Raw genomic sequence first — 18,386 nt, 5'->3', positions numbered from 1 at the left:
ATCATTGCACATAATGACCACACCAATGAAGTACGGTCACCTCATAAACACATTCAAACTCTTTTTTTGGTTTTTACAAAAATCACAGCACTCCATCTTTAAGCCATGCATGTTGGTGCAGTGAAATTAGTTTATGTATATGTTTTACAAATGGGCTCACAGTCTTATGTCCATTCTGACAGGCCACGTGCAGGGCGGTCTGCCCCATGGCGTCCTCCACGTCCACGTTGGTCACATGTTGCACCAGGTCATGAAGGAGCTCCGTCCTTCCATTCACTGCCAACCAGTGGATCTACAGTACAGGGGAGGAGGAGAAACACAGTCAATATTAGATTGGTGAAAAAACTGTGGCTTTTTCAGAAAACTGTTTAGGATTTAGAACAGTGGTTTGGAACAGAGGTTCTCAAAAATAGCAGATGTACAACCTCACAGCGCTCACAGGATAAATCTGCTATTTTTTTACATTTTTGAAACATCAGTTTAATTCAGCATTTTTTAAACACTAATGTGATCTTCGTCTAATCTTTGTTTTGGGTATCGACCTGAAACTTGTGGGAACCACTGCGCTAAATGACTGGAATTTGACTACAAACGAACCAAACCCAACAATAAAAGCACCCGGAAAGCTGTTCTTGACAAACCTGGTCAAACCAGGACATGTGGTCATCTTATACAATGCATTTCTCAGAGCATACACACAGAAAAGCCATTTCTTCCCACCCAGGGCAGTTTGTGTGATCGGTGTGAGTGGCAAGCAGCATCCATGCGCTTAATGCTCACGTGTCCTGTCCTGAGGGTTTCCATGTGCAATGATGACTCTCATGATGACAACAGCAAACCCCAGTCAGTGGGCCCCACAAGGAGACAATAAGGTGTGACAATGTGACATCAACCCACAGGGAAAAGTATACAGGATACTCATATTACTCACAGCAGTCAGTCCCTCATTGTTGCAGATGTTAACGTCAGCGTTAAATTCCAGCAGCCTGCCCATGCACTTCTTCTGTCTGTAGGGGGCACAAGTAATAAGTAAGAGGCCTACAATTAGAGCAAGAAATATGGACAAAGCGTTCCCAGAGTCTAACATGAACAATGAAGCCTGTCAGTCCTTGCAATGGAAGTCGCCATCTTTCTAGATCCGTTTGGGCCCAGCGGGACTTCCCCCCTTCTTCTTCGTTGGTTTTTATTTTGACTCGAGTGGGTGGGGGATCCCGTTCATAGACTGTAACGGTAGCCACGCCCCTCAGAACATGCGCGACTTTATGGTAATTATTTTTATAAATGGGACCATAATTTTCCAAAAAGAATATTATGACATTAGAAATGAGACTTTAAACTAGTGACTGGAAGCAAAAAGTATTCATGACCATGTTTATTAAGGTAATACAGTCTAGGTGAAGTTGGGCCCAAATACATGGACTTCTATGGGGCTATGGGGTTTTTTGGGCCCAATGACAGCGCCACAACAGGCTATTATATGAACTTTCAGGAAATCCCAATTTCCTTGTGGCTTCACAAAATATCTGTCTGACTGCAGGTCCAATATTTGCACAAACAGTGGGAGCAGCTGACAATACTTTTTCGATGACTGCAATGACTATTGCTTGCACGTAAATATTATTACTGACGGGAAGAAAATGTCACTATTTTTCTTTACACCCAACAGCGATGGCATGTTATTCAGATGGCGGGCTTTCAAAATAAAGAGATGCTTAGTGTGGAGAAACATTGTTGAACTGTGGTCAACAACTTGAGGAAATTTAGAGAAAATCTGTTTAAAAGGAAATACCATCAAATCAGCTGTTGTGATAACGAAAATGTGCCACATGGATGTAAGATGAAGATCTGCAGAGGTTTGTTCCTGAACTAACATCTCTCTCCCTCTCTCGGCACACGGACACGGCACTGTGGTAATGGCCGTGTAGCAAGTGGTCCCTACCCGTTCCTGGCAGCGAGGTGCAGCGGGGTGCAGCCTGATATATCCTGGTAGTTGGGATTGGCTCCTCTCTTCAGCAGCAACACCAGGCACTCCACTGACCCACAGCTGTACACAAGGTAAAAAAAAACTGGGTAATTTTACTTGGATTAAAGCTAAAAGAAAAAGTACTTCTGCACACCTACAATGGACAGGTGCGTCGGATAACCTTCATCAGGCATCATGATGCCTGATGAAGGTCTGGCGACCGAAACGTTGCTCAATAAATCTAAACTCAAGTGAAGACAGTGTGCGGGATTCTTTTTTCTCTACTTGGATTAAAGCAAAATAAAATCTCACAGCTGAAGAAAAAAATTATCTGAATGGCCAAGTCCTATTATGTGAAACAGTGTGACAGGAGCCCCCTCCCACCACAGTGACCACACTAGTGACGGTTCTTATGTAGAAATGATGATGTTTATGTTCCTGCTGTTCTACATCCAACCAGGTGAAGACATCAAAGATTGAGGCTTTTAACCTTTGTTTTATGAAATATCTGAAACCATTAGGGTTTTATGGAAAATGCTTCCAATCATACTGATAGTTTAAGAATATAAATATATAAATAACCAGATCTACAAAATAACCAGTGTGTCACAGACACAGTGAGAGCTTGTGGATTGGCTATTTTTGCTGAGCAACATGCTACCACAGCATGCTGGCTTCTATGGAATACAAATTACTGAAATCCATGCTTACTGCGTGTGGACGGCAATTGTTCCACATAAACAAACAAACTATCTCAATTTAACAAAATGTAAACTTTTTATTTAATCGTGCTTGCAACCTCCTTTGCCAACACGAGAAATCTTGGGTTTGTTTAATGTAATTTAATTCAGAATGAATAGTATTTTATTTACTGTTTTTAGCATCAATCGTTAGCCTCCGGTGGCTCCCATGGTGTGTAGTCATCGAATATCCAAAATCTCCTCGCGCACACATCACGCACACACGTGATTGAGGTGAAGGACTATGTTTCAGCTTAATAACACTTTAATCCGAGTTCAATACACAGTAAAATCCTCAGTGAACGGCAATAGTTCCTTACTCAAATATTTGTACAATACTGTATAATATTTATAGTGGTTTTACAGTAAATTGGTCCAAAAGGCATAAAACCACTGTGGTGATATGGAACAGCTGGATTCTAAGAATAGACTGAATGAGTTACTTGGCAGCGATGTGTAGCAGACTTCTCTTCACCCGCCCAAAGGCGTAGTTCACGTCAAACTTGGAGTTCAGCAGCAACTCGGAAACTGACCTTGAAGGGCCAGAAAAGCACAAAGTTAATGTTACAGAATGTGATGTCTCATTATTATGCTCAAGTCCCACACATCAAATGCAATCCTTGGATCATTGGAGTTTGTGCTATTCAGTGGTGGGACATAATGTTCTGTTACACACATTTGGATCGCCTCCAACCTAATGTAGCAGAGACTCTTCACACTCATGCATGCACACACGCACGCACACGCACACGCACACACACACACAAATATGGTTGGTGGAAAAAAATAACATGCTTACATTCACACTTTTTGGCTAAAAACACACCTACCAATGACTCCCTGCTGACAGGTGACAATTATCACACTGCCCGTCCCCCTTCCCGCTTCCCTCCCCCGTATAAGACGCTCGACATAGCCGGATGCACCACGGTGGATTTGAACCCACGACCTCCGTGCTGGTGGGCAGGTACTTTACGACTGCGCCACCCAAGCGCTTCAGAACTAGTGCTCAAAGTGTGTGCATCATCCTAACAGGAAGTGGCATGCAAAATCTGCCACTCGTACCAATCGGGCCATGACGACAGGATTCTTCTGTTCTCTCAGTCTTACCTGTGCTGGTCAGCCATCACCATTGGCATAAGAGTGTAGACAGCAGTTTCATTGTCTGAAAGTGGGAGAGAATTGGGTGTGAGTGAAGGGCCCACACTTTGTTTTAACATTAAAGCTGCACTGATGAAACCTTCCTGTTCATCCCTTCGATTTGAACCTGTGCTGAAGTGCTAGGCTCAATAGAGCCTGCCTGCTGCTAAGCTTGCTCAGGGGAGAAATGTAATTTTGGCATTCAGATCAAAAACCAGGAACAGGAAGGATCGTGTCAAAGGTCATGTGAAACCAGAGACACCAGATAAAAATGTCAATAATAGAAGAGCAGGGAGACCAAATATACAACCACTGCAATTGTATGATTTATATTGCATATTAACATACTAGGTTAGCATACAGATTAGCCAAAATAACATTTTACACACACAAAAGAAAAGTTACATTATACAGCTTTATTAAATTCCTAGACTAACTTGCTGATCAGGCTTTGATGTAGCCTTGGATCAAGACTATCGAGTATTTTATCAATTCTGACATGAAGACAGACTCTATATTATATAAAATACATACATTATGAAATTTATGACAGTCTTGACTCTTTATTAGGGCTAGCGTGGATTGGTGAGCAATGGAATAATAGTACACTTGTACATAGGACATTGTCATTCCTGCATTCCTATAGAAGAGTATGGTGCTCAAATATCGCACAGTGTACAGTTGTGATATAAATAGCTATATAGGTATTAATGCCCCAGATATACTATGGCTATCATCATGATGATGCACCTTTCAATCGCATGGGGGTTCAAAAAGAACAGATCTACAAGCCCTGCGACGCGTTGATAGAGTACAGTAGGTATATGTTATTTTCGCCCCAAGCGTCGTACTACGCAATGGTATCCTGGTCTTATGGATGATGCTATGTCCTGTAGATCTGTTCTCCTTTCCACACCAGTGACTGACTGTTATGGAACTGTACTACTACTACTACTACTGTCTGTACCTTCGGGGAGTTCCACGGTCCTGGCGCGGCGCAGGGAGCGCGTCAGTCGGCTGAGTTGTACGTTGAGCTGCTCCATCGCCCGTTCCATCATAGGTGTACACAACCAACCAGGGGGAAAGGGGACAACACCACACCTATCGATCGATGGGGATGATGATGATATGATCTGATTGGTGTGCGTTTATGTGTCTTGTTCTTGGGCTTCGTCCATCATAATCTGACTGGTGGTGGCGATCATCGAGGAGGAACCGATTCGTCTTCTTCTCCTACTATAAGAGCCATGATTTTCCTGTATGTATATGTCTGTGTCCCACCTTATTTCAGTGGTCTGTCATATTCCTGCCTGCTGCTGCTGCATTCTTCCTGTTTTCGTGACGTCAAAGCCAAGGGCAGTGCCACGTGGGTAATGTAGTTTATTTTCTTGTTGTAGCTGCATGCCTCCATGGTCGTGTGTGTGTGTGTGTGTGTGTGTGTGTGTGTGTGTGTGTGTGCGCGCGCGCGCGTGCGTGTGACTGTGTGTGTGTGTGTGTGTGTGTGTGTGTGTGTGTGTTTGCGTGTGTGTGTGTGTGTGTGTGTGTTTGTGTGCGCGTGCAGTCTACATTTCAACAGCCTGCCTGTAAATAAAGGAAGGGCTTTGATAACTTCCGTGTTTTTGTTCATTATTACTCATACTGTCCCTCCCCCACCACGCCTTCTCTTTCTCACACTGATTTTGTTCTAGCTAATCTGTACAGTATACACACACACACACACACACACACACACACACACACCAGACCATGGGTAGTTATAGCCTCAAGAGGGCGGTCTACCTCTAACAATGTTGTTGTTCTCATCATGGATGTATACTACTCTATCTCTACTCTACTCTTCATGCTCATGATAAAAGCAATTCCTTGACATTAAAAAGATTTGAGAACCACTGTGCTACACTAAATGGAACAGAGCCTCCATAGACTTGGTAACACCTGTGACGGATTTATTTTTCCATGTCTCCCAGGTGTTCAGCAAAGGCGAGGCCAGAGTGCAGTTATACATGGTTGTTCAAGTTTAATTGAATGTGTTGCAACAGTGAAATCATAATGCACCATTTAAAATGGATAAACACGAAACAGCGGTGAGCAGCAGGACAAAGACATTTTCACAACAAACGATTTGTATATAAGAATAATAAAATAACACATTGTTTAAATATCACAGAATAAGTGAAAGGAAATGTGAAGACAATCTTCAAGAACAGTGATTTCTTTTTTTGCTGTGAGCAGCATTATAGTGACACTGACATTAAGGTTCTACTACAGGCCTATTAAAAACTGGAATTTCCAAATATGATGTTCACTTTAACACACTATCACAAGAAATAGTGAACAGGATGATGAATGTTACATTACCAGAAAAGTCTCACAAAGAAACCTATGTACAAAACTGTTAATTTTCAGCATTTAAATTCTAAAAAAGCAAAAGTAGCAGGTATACAAGCTCAAAGTGTGATGCTTAGTGCCATGTTTCAAGCCTGTGAATCTGCGACTTTTGATGCTTTTGTGTTACTGTAGTATGATCAAGTAGGCCAGGGCGTTACTTCACGAAAAAAGAGGTTAGAGGTTTCTGCAACAGCAACGATAAACGTATTATTAAATATCAAGCTGATAGTGATTTCCAGGGTTGGATTTGCTGGGGAGGATTGGGGAAGTCCATGCCTCTGCATTTGATATCCCCCTATGGTAATTCTTTTAGTTTTTTTCCACCATTGGGGATGTTTCTTTTCTGCTCAGACTGAATTAAAGAGGGAAACTCACACATCCCAACAAAAACCTTTTCAGGTGCTGAACAACAATACGTACATATATATGAAGAGAAGAAGGGAGGTTTGCACACTTTCTTCATCAGGTCTGACAAAGACCTGATGCAAAGGCAGATGGCGGCTGGCTGCACGAGGCTACCACAGTGGTCCAAACGTTTTTTTAGAACTATAAAACATTTCTGTACTAAGAGCTACAGTGTGTACTGCAAATTTCCCGTCTTCTCCTCAGGCTGTATAAAATATAAGCTTTTCCTGTTGGAAAGTGTATACTTTCTGCAGTATTTGATTTATGTTTTGGTAATATCACAATTTAATAAGTTAAAAATGTATGTTGACCACATCCCTGGCCTGGTGTGCTATTTCTATTAGAGATTATTTTTGAGATATATGTCCGGGTATATGTACTTCATCTTACATCAGGCCGCCTACAATGGTTAAATAGTTTTTTTTTTGTGTTTTTTTTACAAACGTAACCCCGGTTTGGTAACTATCTAGGATTACAAGGGTCAAGGGGTGAAGACGTTTTCCCCCATCTTCCTTGTAATGTTGTCTGTTGATCTGGTTTCATTCCTCGTCTTCATCCATGTCCACTGCTGATATCTGGGTGTTTTTTCTGGAATTTGAGGGAGAAGAAGACTCGTCTTCTTCAAAAACATCATCCTCCATACCTTCCTCTATGGGCTTCATCATGGAGGAGGCCTTTGTGCTTGGGGACTTTTCTAGAAAGGAGAAGACACGTGGTGCTCAGCTCTAAACCACTCTCTGAAAGCCGGTTAACATTCATGGATGTACAGAAAGAAATGCACCATTCAGGTTCCAAGACAAGAGGAAAAGTCACAGGTCAGAAAGTAGAACACAAACAGACAAAACCTCATTATTATTATTATTACGAGTGGTGGACCCATGCACTCGAGTAAAAGTATAGATATTCCTGGTTAAATATTACTATACTACATGTGAAAGTTGCTCAGTCAAATTTGTACTTGCTTTAAGAAAAAAAAAAATACTTATTTAGTATTTAAAAGTGAATGCTTTGAAAAAAATACTTGAGTGAATAGTATTTTTACAAATACTCAAGTAAAGCCCAATTCACACAAATGTTTTGCAACTCAACTCCTTGACACCATTATCCCCAAATGGCACCAGTCGGAAATTGGTCAGTCCAGACCGCTGCATTTTCTTGCAACTGGTTGCAAGTTGCAACTAGTTCTGTAGATGTGGACTGGGCTTTAAGGACAGCTACTCAAGTAAGTGTACTAACTGTTACTGTCCAGTCCACCACTGGTTATTACAATGGTATATGAAAGACGCAAGAATAGTCACACATTGATTCCAGGGTGCATTCTATGTGATTACGGAGGGGTGTATAGACATGAGGGAAAAGAATACTATGGTAGAAGAAAAAATAATGCTCTCTGAGTGCTTGTCCTGTTTCCAGATAGGCAATTTTCACTGATAGCTCCTGCAATCCCACCCCCAACAAAATGCAGCAGCACCAGACCTAAATGGAGCCATTAGTCTGATCTAAAAGGCATCTTCAACAGCAATACCCCACTGAAAGTGGTTTAGATCAATATGTATGACACATTGTGAGTAAAAGCGGTCTCAAGTATTTCACTTTAAAGTTTCTCATTAAAATGCACATTCCACTTTACACGTGACATGGAGCTCTGAACTAGTGTATAGATATAGAGCACGCTTTTGAATGAGTGCTACATGAACAGCCATAATAAAGGATGCACTTAATTGAAATGTTAAAATGGCACACCAGGTTACAGGAGGAGCACTCAGTTTAGAGCAGGGAGAAGAGAGAGAGTTTTTAGGGTGTTAAAAGCTCTACGTTGAGCTAGTTTTAAGGTAGCATACAGTAGTGAGGGGAGAGGAGGTGGGAAGGGTCAATTTTATGGGGATAATGTGGGGAGGGGGTATGGAGTGTTGAGGTGTGAGGCGAGGTAGGAGTGAGATAAAATATAAATGGTCTTACACCCCTGTCAGGGAATGGCTCAATCTGAGGGAGTGAGCTGAGTCATAGCTGGAGGAGGGATATAGGAGGAACAGTGTCAGTGAAAAGGCTTTGATGACACAAACTATACGGGAAAAAATAAAAAATGATAATGTATACCCCATTAGGAAACAACTAATTTTGCTCCCGTGGACCAACCGAAATGGGGTACCACAATGCTGTTCATACATTTAGAAGTATTATCTTTTATGCTTTGCATGATATTCAATATGCTAGGAGGAGCCACAATTGTTTCCACACAGGGCTGTGGATTTCTGAAGTACTGAAACGAAATGGTTCAGGACGTCATCGGTGTTGCAGGGTTATCGCACACTGGAGAGAGGAGGGATCGATGGGCAAACAAGGGAGTGAAACACTCAAAGGAGTCTGATTTTAATGTACTGCACATCTTGGGCATCTGTGTAAGCACGCCCATGATTGTAAAGAAAGATTGTGATGGGGGGTTGAATTATTCTTATGTTTTGGAGTAAAGACAATGAGAAATTACCCGGGATATGTTGTGAAATGAAATCAATCGACATCAGGTTAGAATATGCATGAAAGCTAAATGTTAAAGACACAAAAGCTGGGAGGCTAAGTCAGCATGTAGGAAGACTTCTCTAGGTAATAACCTCAGCTAAACCACATTTACACCTTATATGCATCTGTAAATGTATTCAGACATTGTACACAAAAGCTTGGATGGGTGTTGGAATTCATTTGGTGGTACAGGAACATGATGAGGCGAACTTTTGAATGGGACATTGCTTTGAAAAGGTCAGGCAGCAATTCTCATGACAGTATGAAACAGATGAGCAGCTATTTCACAAAGTAGCACTGCTTCGGTTTGGCCCACTGATCGAGGTCATACAGAATCATTATTGTTAATTTAAGTCTGAGAGTGTACAAATAGAACCAAATATTCGTATACTTTCAGACCAAATTAATTATTGATTACTGTGTAGTGTAGCAGAATGGTAACAGGAGGGTTCATCTTCCCTAGATCAAATGTTTTTGTATGCTGCAGGAGCAGTGTTCATTTAGCTGACAAACAATTGTCGACTACCTATTTTCACTGACACAAACAAAATAAAACTGAAATAAATACAAAGCTTTACTGACTAAAACTAAGACTAAATATATTGACAATTTTGTCAACGAATAAAAATGTTAAGGAGGGACTAGTGGACAAGCGATCCAGTAGAACTAAAAGACAAGTCATTTTATGTTTGATTGCGCTCTGTGTTGCGCTCTGAAAATAGCAGATCTACAAGCTCACAGCGCGTCACAGTGTGACAGTTGTGAGCTTGTAGATTGGCTGCAAGTGTAAAATGAGATTGTCATCGAGTCGAGTCACAACGGCACTTACGGAGCGAGGAGCCGGCCGAGCCTCCACGCAGGATCTGGTTCAGGACGTCATCGGTGTCGCTGGTGCTCGCCATGCTGTTCCTCATCTGCATCATGGACAGCTGTGAGCACAGGCTGGGCTGACGGTCCATCTTCTTCACCGCCTGCGGTGTAGCCATCATCATCATCATGAATATCATACAGTACAATTTCTCAGTGTACACAGTGTAACGCTGTTCTTTATTTTATTTTATTCATATTCTTTTGATAGTTTATGTATAGTAGACTGACAGGAAATGGGGCGCAGCATAGGTTGTCAGGATCGGGAATCGAACCTGCATCATGCTGTCAGGCTACATTGTAGCCTAGGTGCACAGACTGCTACCCTAGCCGCCCAGGCCGTGATTTGTGAATTGACACAAATTAACCAATTACGGTTGATTTTTTTAGGGGTCCATTAATGGATGCATGTTTACATTTTTTTTACACCATCATCATCAATCATCGTTAGCATAATTTTGCTCATCCCGACAGTAATCCATGATCAGTTTAGACAATTTTTATTTTTAATGCCGTGCCAATTTTGTTCATCTCCTTAATTTTCTAATGGCCAGATGCTCTCAGGGTATAACTAAGGAGTAGGCCTACTTAACCCAAAAAAGTACTTCTGTTTTGATTGTTTACTCACCCCGTGATGAGTTGAATACATGGAGACATTTTGTTTGTGTAACATTCCGAATCTTAAAACGAAGAAAATACGTGATACTTGATATTTTTTGGGGGGAACTATTCATTTAAGGATTAAGCATCTGAGTATATACAAAAGCACTTTATATGTATAATTACTAAAGCTCCACTATGTACAGTAACTTTACTATTTTACCCAGATTTGAACCCAGGTCTGCTGAGCAAGTGCTGACATTCTTTGTCAAAACCAGAAACAGGATCGTGTCAAAGGTCGTGTCCAACATCACACCAAGCCCCCAGTAAGGCTATCTAACGTTGAAGCTGCCACTACCTACTGGCGAAATGTGGAATTGCAGCACTTTCATGGAGGTGGACATACGTGTGTGTAAGCCCGGACCTCAAATTTGAGGTCCGGGGCTAGGCTAGGCTAAACTTCCGCTCGCTCAAGCCATTGAGTTATAATTGTACTTCCTGGTGCTTCAAAACGCCACTGAGCAACTTCTATTGAAATTAATAGCGGGGGGGGGGAGGGGGAGGGCTAACGCTGCGGTTCGGTCTCTATCCTTTTATTACTCTATGCAGCAGCATCACACAGGATCAAAATGTCTCAATGGAAGAGCAGGGAGACCAAAAGCAACCACCCAGAATTGTGTATGAGCTATATTGTATTACATACTCTATAGATTGGAAAATAAAATGTTATTCACTAAAATATAAATACATAATAGAGCTTTAAATGTGATATTCGCATTTACTCAAACACAAAGCTGAACCTACCTTGTCGCTGAGTGTGGGGTCGTTGAGAGAGTACAGTTTGTTGGTGATGTCTTTGCCAATCAGATACCTGAACACCTCATTCAGGAACGTGTCTGACTCCAGGAAGTAGGTTAGCCTCTCCCGGGACCAACACAGGAACTTGCAGTTCTCCTCTGCCATAATGGTCACCTGTCAATCAGCCGTGACAGTGTTGTTGTCAAGACGAAAAAAAGAAAAAAAAATAAGTAAAGCAAAAGCAACGAGAATATGAAAACAACATAGCCCGGGCATCATAAGGGCAGAAAATAAAAACAACACCTGTTATTTTGCCTCGCTTATCTCAATGATTGCGAATGCAGTGAGCACTTACTATGAGACCTAGCAGATCATGTCTGTCTGTCTGTCTGTCTGTCTGTCTGTCTGTCTGTCTGTCTGTCTGTCTGTCTGTGTGTCTGTGTGTCTGTGTGTGTGTCTGTCCCGCTATCCAAATATGGAGTGTGTTGCATCAGCAATCACTCAGCTCCATATATGGGCACAAAAGGGGCCAGGTCCACTCAGCTCCATATATGGGCACAAAAGGGGCCAGGTCCACATATACAGTAACAGCGGGACAGACACACAGACAGACAGACAGACAGACAGACAGGCAGACAGACATGATCTGCAGGGTCTCAGCTGCGTTCGCTTCCCGCGTTTGCGCGTCTTACTGGTTAATGGGATAGCTTTTGATCCCCTGCTCTTATACAGTGTCCTTTAGTTTTCTGCTCATTATGTACTTTTTTATGCTTTTGGGCTTTGGCATGTGTGTAATAAAAAATAATGATCATTATCTGATTGTTGTTTTGATGCGATCCGACCCTTCTGTTACCTGAAACTTCTCTCCTCGGTGCATCTCGGTTGATCTGAACTCTGGGGAGTCGATGAAGGCATTGGTATAGATGTTGTGAAGGAAATGGCCTCTGTATGACACCTTCATCCTGTAACGCAACACATTATAATGTCAGCCTTTGAATTTCAAGGACTTCCAGATTAGGCCAAAGATCCCCTCATTTGAAAACACTTTTTTGGCTTTTGAAGATTACATCAGACAGCAGCAAGTCTATGGGATTTTTAGACAGACAGACACGCACGCGCACACACACACACACACACACACACACACACACACACACACACACACACACACACACACACACACACACACACACACACACACACACACACGCGCACACACACACACACACACACACACACACACACACTTCAGAGACTCAGATCTATACGTACTTCCCTTTGAGGAGAATGCTCAACCGCTCATCAACTGAGGTCTTGTCTTCGGCTGCGTACACCTGACCTTTCTTCAGGGTCTGGATGGTGCAAAACTGGCCCGTAAGCCTCTGGAACAGGGCCTCTCGCACGTGGAGGGGTTCAAACATTCGCTTGTACACCGACCTCAGCTCCCTGTCGATCTTAATCTGACAGACAAACAGAGGACATTAACCCTGCCGCCCCTGTTTTTGGGCATGTCATTATAGGCATAAATTCTCACATAGATTAGACCTATTAACCACACTGTCCCTAGTATCCCTATTATGGGAATTTCACAATAGCCAAACATTCATTAAAAATAAGCAAACATTCTGGGAAAGAAAAACAAAAGAGGGGAAGTATAGACCCTTGAGGGACTCTCATAATGAGCCGAATAGTCTATTTTTGGTTATCTTTATACCGTTGTACAACAAAGTATAATTCAAGCTTAACCACTTCAACTTGGTTGACTGTGGTTGGCTCTGCACTTTCTCAGATATTTCTTTCCTCTACACAGTGTAGAGAGATTTGGTGTAGAGTTTACAGCAAATCTCTTCAAGAAAATAGCCGATCTACAAGCTCAATCTGAGCTTGTAACTGACAAATGTTCGCCCCAGAATAGGGAAGTCAGGATGCATGCCATAACAGCTCCACCTGTTCGCTAAGAATACGCAAACATTTGCAGAAAACAGCATATATGAGGCAGCCTAAAGGTTAGAGAAACGTGCTTGTTCCCGGTTCAATTCCCCAGACCGTAAATTCCCCTTACTGTATCTCTCCCCCAACACAGCTGAAGTTCCCTTGAGCAATGCACTGAAACCCAGGCTACTCCAGTGGAGCTGAGCTGTCCAGTGACCATCAACAGTATAAGACTGTTGTTATACCAGGCACCTCCCAGGTTTTAACGTATATGTCTTCAGAGCATATACCTATTTACACGCACATCGACGGTGGGTGATGTGCCAATAAGGCATAACATGGAAGGAGGTAGGGCCTGCACACCAGCTTCAGGTAAAGGAATTACTTTATTATCAGACAACGTTTCGATCACACAGGATCTTCATCAGGTCAGTATAACAGATGCACACATGTTCCATCATTTTTATCCATTAGCACTCAGATTGAGTACCTCCCCTGCTACCAGCCCCACTTGGTGTGTCTTTGTTTGTCTATGATGGCAGTGCTGAAAATGAGCATCTGTGCTCTGCTCAGCAAGTTTTTAAGTTTTGGTGCTGAAGGAAAAAAGGAGGAGACCAAGTAGGCAGTTTAGACCCCTGGGGGAACCGTGGGCAACAAAGCATGTCTTTAGAAGTGGTTATGTGGTTAAGAGATTCTTTCAGACCTTTTTATTACTTGAATGAATTGTGGACAGTTGTGAAGAATGTGGTGGTGGTAACCTACTTGTCAGTGCACATTCGGTGTGTTGGTAATTATGCAACAGAGCACTATGTACTATGTAGAGTAAATGGTACTACGTATTTCGTAAAGGGCCTCCTATATCTCATGAACAGCTTTGCTCTCATTCTGTCAGCTCTAGGTAGCACCCATTACCTACTGATATTACCCTAGCAACAGCCATACTGAAAGATCTGCGCATCTCATTCAGGTAAAGAAGGACCGACCCCGGGGCAGTGTGCTACTTACTTCCACAGACGGGCATGGAAAAAGAATGAGTTGTAAAATAACAATCCCCCTAACTCCCTCAAAGGTGAGCCGTCCAATTAGGTGATACACTTGGCTACTACTATGAATACAAAACCGACTCTGCGGTAATGAGAGCCTGCCCATGCATCCAAATGCACCGCTCAACCGGTCTGGTTTTGATTAGTAAACAAGGAAGATACGAGCTCTGTGGATGGATATGGATATGAATAGCCATATCCATCCGTTCACATTTACTATTTGTCTGCTGAAGGTAGTTAAACCCTGCCATGGCATATTCCCCATATTTAGGCAGTTTCATTTCTGCTTTCCCGGCATGGAGACCGCCATTGTAAGGATCGGCTAATATTAGCTGTTTACCTTTCGCCAGAAACATTAACATGTCGAGAGCGATACAAAATTACAAATATCCGAAACTCGATGATCAAAAACACGGACAGCACTCGTAGTTTCAGAGATACGAGGCATAGAAGATTCTACTTTGACTGGAGCTCTATGGGGGCTGTGGGCGAAACTCCTGGTGCTGGGGGTGACAAAGGCGTTGTCTACTGTCTAGCAACTGGGCAAATGTTAAAAGTAGATTTTCGGCTAAACCGTTTCATATTTGGTATAAAGTTTTAGGTACGAACATGTTCGTACTTAGCAGACAACGTACCTAGAGGGATACGAATATGTTCGTACTTAGCAATAACATAATTAAAATGCACAACTCACTGGTCTGCGCTTGTACACAAGGAAGAAGAGGTGCAGGAAGTTGACCACCAGGAAAACGACATTCCACACCATCACATCCAGGTTGCATCTGTACAGTGCCGCCCAGGCGATAAACAGAGAGCACCCTGTCAGAGCAAAGGAGAGGCTTTGAGACAGGATGACTAATTCCAACTATGCAGTACTTGGATACAATGTACAGTCACAGTAACATACTGCTTACCCTGCTTACCCTGTATTTACAAGCACTGACATTTTTTACCAATTGGACCTGCCTGGGGATAAATTGAATGCCTTCAGGTCAAAATGTGTGTCCTTGACCTTTGACACGACCAACTTTACTGTACTGCACTGTACTGTACTGTACTGTACTGTACTGTACTGTACTGTACTGTACTGTACTGTACTGTACTGTACTGTACTGTCTGAAATGCATTTTCAATTTAAATTTAAGCATTTTAGAGGTTCTTATCCAGAGCGACTTACAAGTGTGAGGTCAGAATAAATGGTATGAACTCTAGTCAACAAACAACAGGGCGAAGTGTACCATAAGTGGGGCGCAATGAAAACAATTTAGTGCATCATAGAAACTAGGATACCAGGTAAACATCAAACTTAGCTTCTGTCTAAACAACAAGCAATCTCAATGACATTCTGAACATTATGTTTGAGACAAAACAAATCTAAATACTCAAAACATAGGCCTACGCTACGGCCCTACGCCCTACAGTATGTGAACAACTAACCACAGCATCTGCATTGTTTATAAAATGTGTCATACGTTTGTCAGATGTGTGTGTGTGTGTGTGTGTGTGTGTGTGTGTGTGTGTGTGTGTGTGTGTGTGTGTGTGTGTGTGTGTGTGTGTGTGTGTGTGTGTGTGTGTGTGTGTGTGTGTGTGTGTGCGTGCACGCATGCATACATGCGTGCGTGCATTCTCAACTCTATCACTGTGCTCTTATGTCTAATCAATGATGTAGCCTTTCTTTCAACGACAAAGAAAAACATAAATATAGCTGCAAGCAGCGATAAGACGGGACCAAGCAGGAAGGCAATAAGCAACGAACCTCACACCCACCCTGGCCACGAACCTTACGTTCACTCCACTGGCTCCCCATCGCATGTTTTTCCCCAACTCATTGTACTATGCAAGGTCTATGATCTGACAGACAAACGTTTTCATGTACGGTATCTATATATTTTTCTAGAGATATTTTCTGATCAGAGGTCAAAATTCTGAACACGAAAGTTGTTTGGCATGAGGAGACTCATGTCTATCAACGATTTATTGCTGACAGTGAAACGGTTCATGAGCTATGCCTGTTCAAAGGTAGCATTTTCAATTGAGTGCTATAGCGCCACCCTTAGGCCAAATGTTGTGGGCTTTGTGTCTTCAAAACTTGCCATAGCCCTTTACCATATTGCTAAGTTTCGAAAACCGACTGCACGGTTAAGCCAGAACTGCTATTATTGGCAGAAGAAGAGGAAGAAATAAACAGACAAATACCAAGAAGTCGCTTCGGGCTTGGTCCCTTAATAATTAATAAAAGAAAAGTCCTTGAAGTAAAGGATTCTGTAATAGTATAACGTCCTAATAGTAACAAGGACCTTCAATATAGGCTTGCCAATGTCATTGGCTTGTTGAAGTAGGTTGAGCGCTATGGGGCTCAGTGGCACATCAAGTGGCTGCAGTGATAAATTTAGAATTCCATAGTAACCGGCGGCCACTAATATCGGCCGTCCTATAATTCCCAATCAGTAGTGGAATGCCATCAGCAGGTGGCACTGTGGACTGACCTGTCAACAGCAGGAGGCGCAGCAGGATCATGTGCAGGGCCACGGTGGTGGGGATGATCAGAGCCAGCAACAGGGACAGGTTCCCCAGGTGGAAGAGGAGGTGGTGGGCATCCTCCCACTCCTCGCAGGAGGTGGCGTTCATGGGATCCAGACCCCCCAGGCCTCCACCACCACCACCACCACCAGGTACCGCTGACATGGCTGAGCGCAGTGGAGCCAGGGTGCTGAAGAACATGGTGGAGATCTCCGGGGAAGCAGACATCCTGTCACTGTGGCAGTCACCTTCAACAGACAAGATGGAAGGACAGCGTTTCTCTGCGTGCCTGCATGAAGAGAAACAGCTTTGCCCTAATTATTTAGCTACTTTAAAAAAAAATAGGCTATAGCTCATATGCTAATTATTATCGAATTGCTATTTCAAGACCATTTTGGGCTTGCAATTGTATAGGCCTAACTCGTAAAATGTAGGCTATGTTTATTTTTGCAACTGAATGTTGTTTGTGATAGCCTCAATATATATGTGTGTGTGTGTGTGTGTGTGTGTGTGTGTGTGTGTGTGTGTGTGTGTGTGTGTGTGTGTGTGTGTGTGTGTGTGTGTGTGTGTGTGCGTGTGTGTGTGTGTTGTGTGTGTGTGTGTGTGTGTGTGTGTGTGTGTGTGTGTGTGCGTGCGTGCGTGTGTGTCGCTGTCACACCGTCACACGTATATGGCTTGCACGTGGAAACCTATGTTAATTTAATTTAGCCTAATATCAAAATATTTGCTAAAACAATTAAACCATAGTTAGGCCTGAGCTATAGCAACGAAATACATTTGGTGTCTTCGTCTTCTGCAATACAAATGCTGGTCTTCGGTTGGGTTGTTGTTGCAGTAGTAGCCTAGATCAAATTTGACAGCAGAGAGAGTGGGCTTTGCTTGTTAAAACAAATAGCGGTGGTATATTATAGGCCTACAGGAGTGGTATTTATTCGAGGGACCCAATAACTTTCTAACTTCCATCAAACTATACCGAGAGAAAATGGAGATTTAAACTTACCCTTTCAGCAGCAGAGCAGGCGATATAATATAAATCCTTGCGGCAAACGGGAACGACTTGAGTAGACTTCAATAAAGAGAATGGAGATGAGCTCGTAGCGTCCGGTCTAAATGCACGCTCGTGTCTGTGCGAGCAGGAGGGCTGCACAGTGTGAGACGCGCATTCCAGCGAGCTGACAGGCATTGACTAAAATGGGCAAGAGTCGAGGGGGCCACGAGAAGCCCCGCATCTGCAATGCCTAAGCACTCCAGCAGGGTGTAGTAAAAAAACAACTCCGTAAAATAGGCTACTGTACTACTGAGTTGACTGAGGAAAGTCTGGTGACGCGAGGTTGTTTGTAAATAACTTTGGTTTTGGTTCCACTTTGTCGACCCTCTGGAGTTAAATGAACACTGGGGATTTTACTAGTGGCCTAAATTGTGTCGGAAACTTCTCACCCATATGGTTCTCAGTTCTCACAGACTCACTCACAC

At 42.7% G+C, this 18,386-nt stretch overlaps 2 protein-coding genes across 7 annotated transcripts in view; both read right to left on the bottom strand.

Moving 5' to 3' along the window:
- The window catches only part of hace1 (HECT domain and ankyrin repeat containing E3 ubiquitin protein ligase 1), a 35,915-nt gene extending 30,747 nt beyond the window's left edge, over positions 1 to 5,168 (bottom strand). For 3 of the 4 annotated variants that reach the window (XR_013964346.1, XM_080767826.1, XM_080767827.1), the window contains exons 1-6: positions 4,811 to 5,168; positions 3,814 to 3,868; positions 3,147 to 3,236; positions 1,940 to 2,044; positions 932 to 1,007; positions 161 to 292 (exon numbers count right to left, since the gene is read on the bottom strand). Coding sequence is in view for 3 of the 4 variants with exons in the window: in XM_080767826.1 (XP_080623952.1) it covers positions 161 to 292; positions 932 to 1,007; positions 1,940 to 2,044; positions 3,147 to 3,236; positions 3,814 to 3,868; positions 4,811 to 4,901 (549 nt within the window). In the remaining variant the exon portion in view is untranslated. The remainder of the gene's footprint in view (positions 1 to 160; positions 293 to 931; positions 1,008 to 1,939; positions 2,045 to 3,146; positions 3,237 to 3,813; positions 3,869 to 4,810) is intronic. The other variant, XM_080767828.1, reaches the window with a different exon arrangement.
- A 667-nt stretch (positions 5,169 to 5,835) lies between these two features.
- popdc1 (popeye domain cAMP effector 1) lies at positions 5,836 to 18,053 on the bottom strand. 3 transcript variants are annotated; one of them, XM_080769131.1, is made up of 9 exons: positions 17,914 to 18,053; positions 16,880 to 17,202; positions 15,088 to 15,212; positions 12,691 to 12,878; positions 12,272 to 12,380; positions 11,425 to 11,592; positions 9,983 to 10,124; positions 8,596 to 8,643; positions 7,200 to 7,330 (listed from the first exon to the last, which is right to left on the bottom strand). In XM_080769131.1, the coding sequence occupies exons 2-8, from the start codon at positions 17,139 to 17,141 to the stop codon at positions 8,615 to 8,617; spliced, it is 1,023 nt and encodes a 340-aa protein (XP_080625257.1). In that variant the 5' UTR covers positions 17,142 to 17,202; positions 17,914 to 18,053; the 3' UTR covers positions 7,200 to 7,330; positions 8,596 to 8,614. The 3 variants fall into 3 exon arrangements, with proteins under 3 accessions (XP_080625255.1, XP_080625256.1, XP_080625257.1); XM_080769129.1 differs by lacking the exon at positions 8,596 to 8,643 and having other exon boundaries at positions 5,836 to 7,330; XM_080769130.1 differs by lacking the exon at positions 8,596 to 8,643 and having other exon boundaries at positions 5,836 to 7,330; positions 16,880 to 17,161; positions 17,914 to 18,018.
- Positions 18,054 to 18,386: the final 333 nt, after the last annotated feature.

The sequence above is a fragment of the Protomyctophum bolini genome (genome assembly GCF_963924005.1).
Source record: "Protomyctophum bolini genome assembly, chromosome: 7".
Classification (NCBI taxonomy): Eukaryota; Metazoa; Chordata; class Actinopteri; order Myctophiformes; family Myctophidae; genus Protomyctophum; species Protomyctophum bolini.
This window is presented reverse-complemented; position numbering and strand designations above follow the sequence as displayed.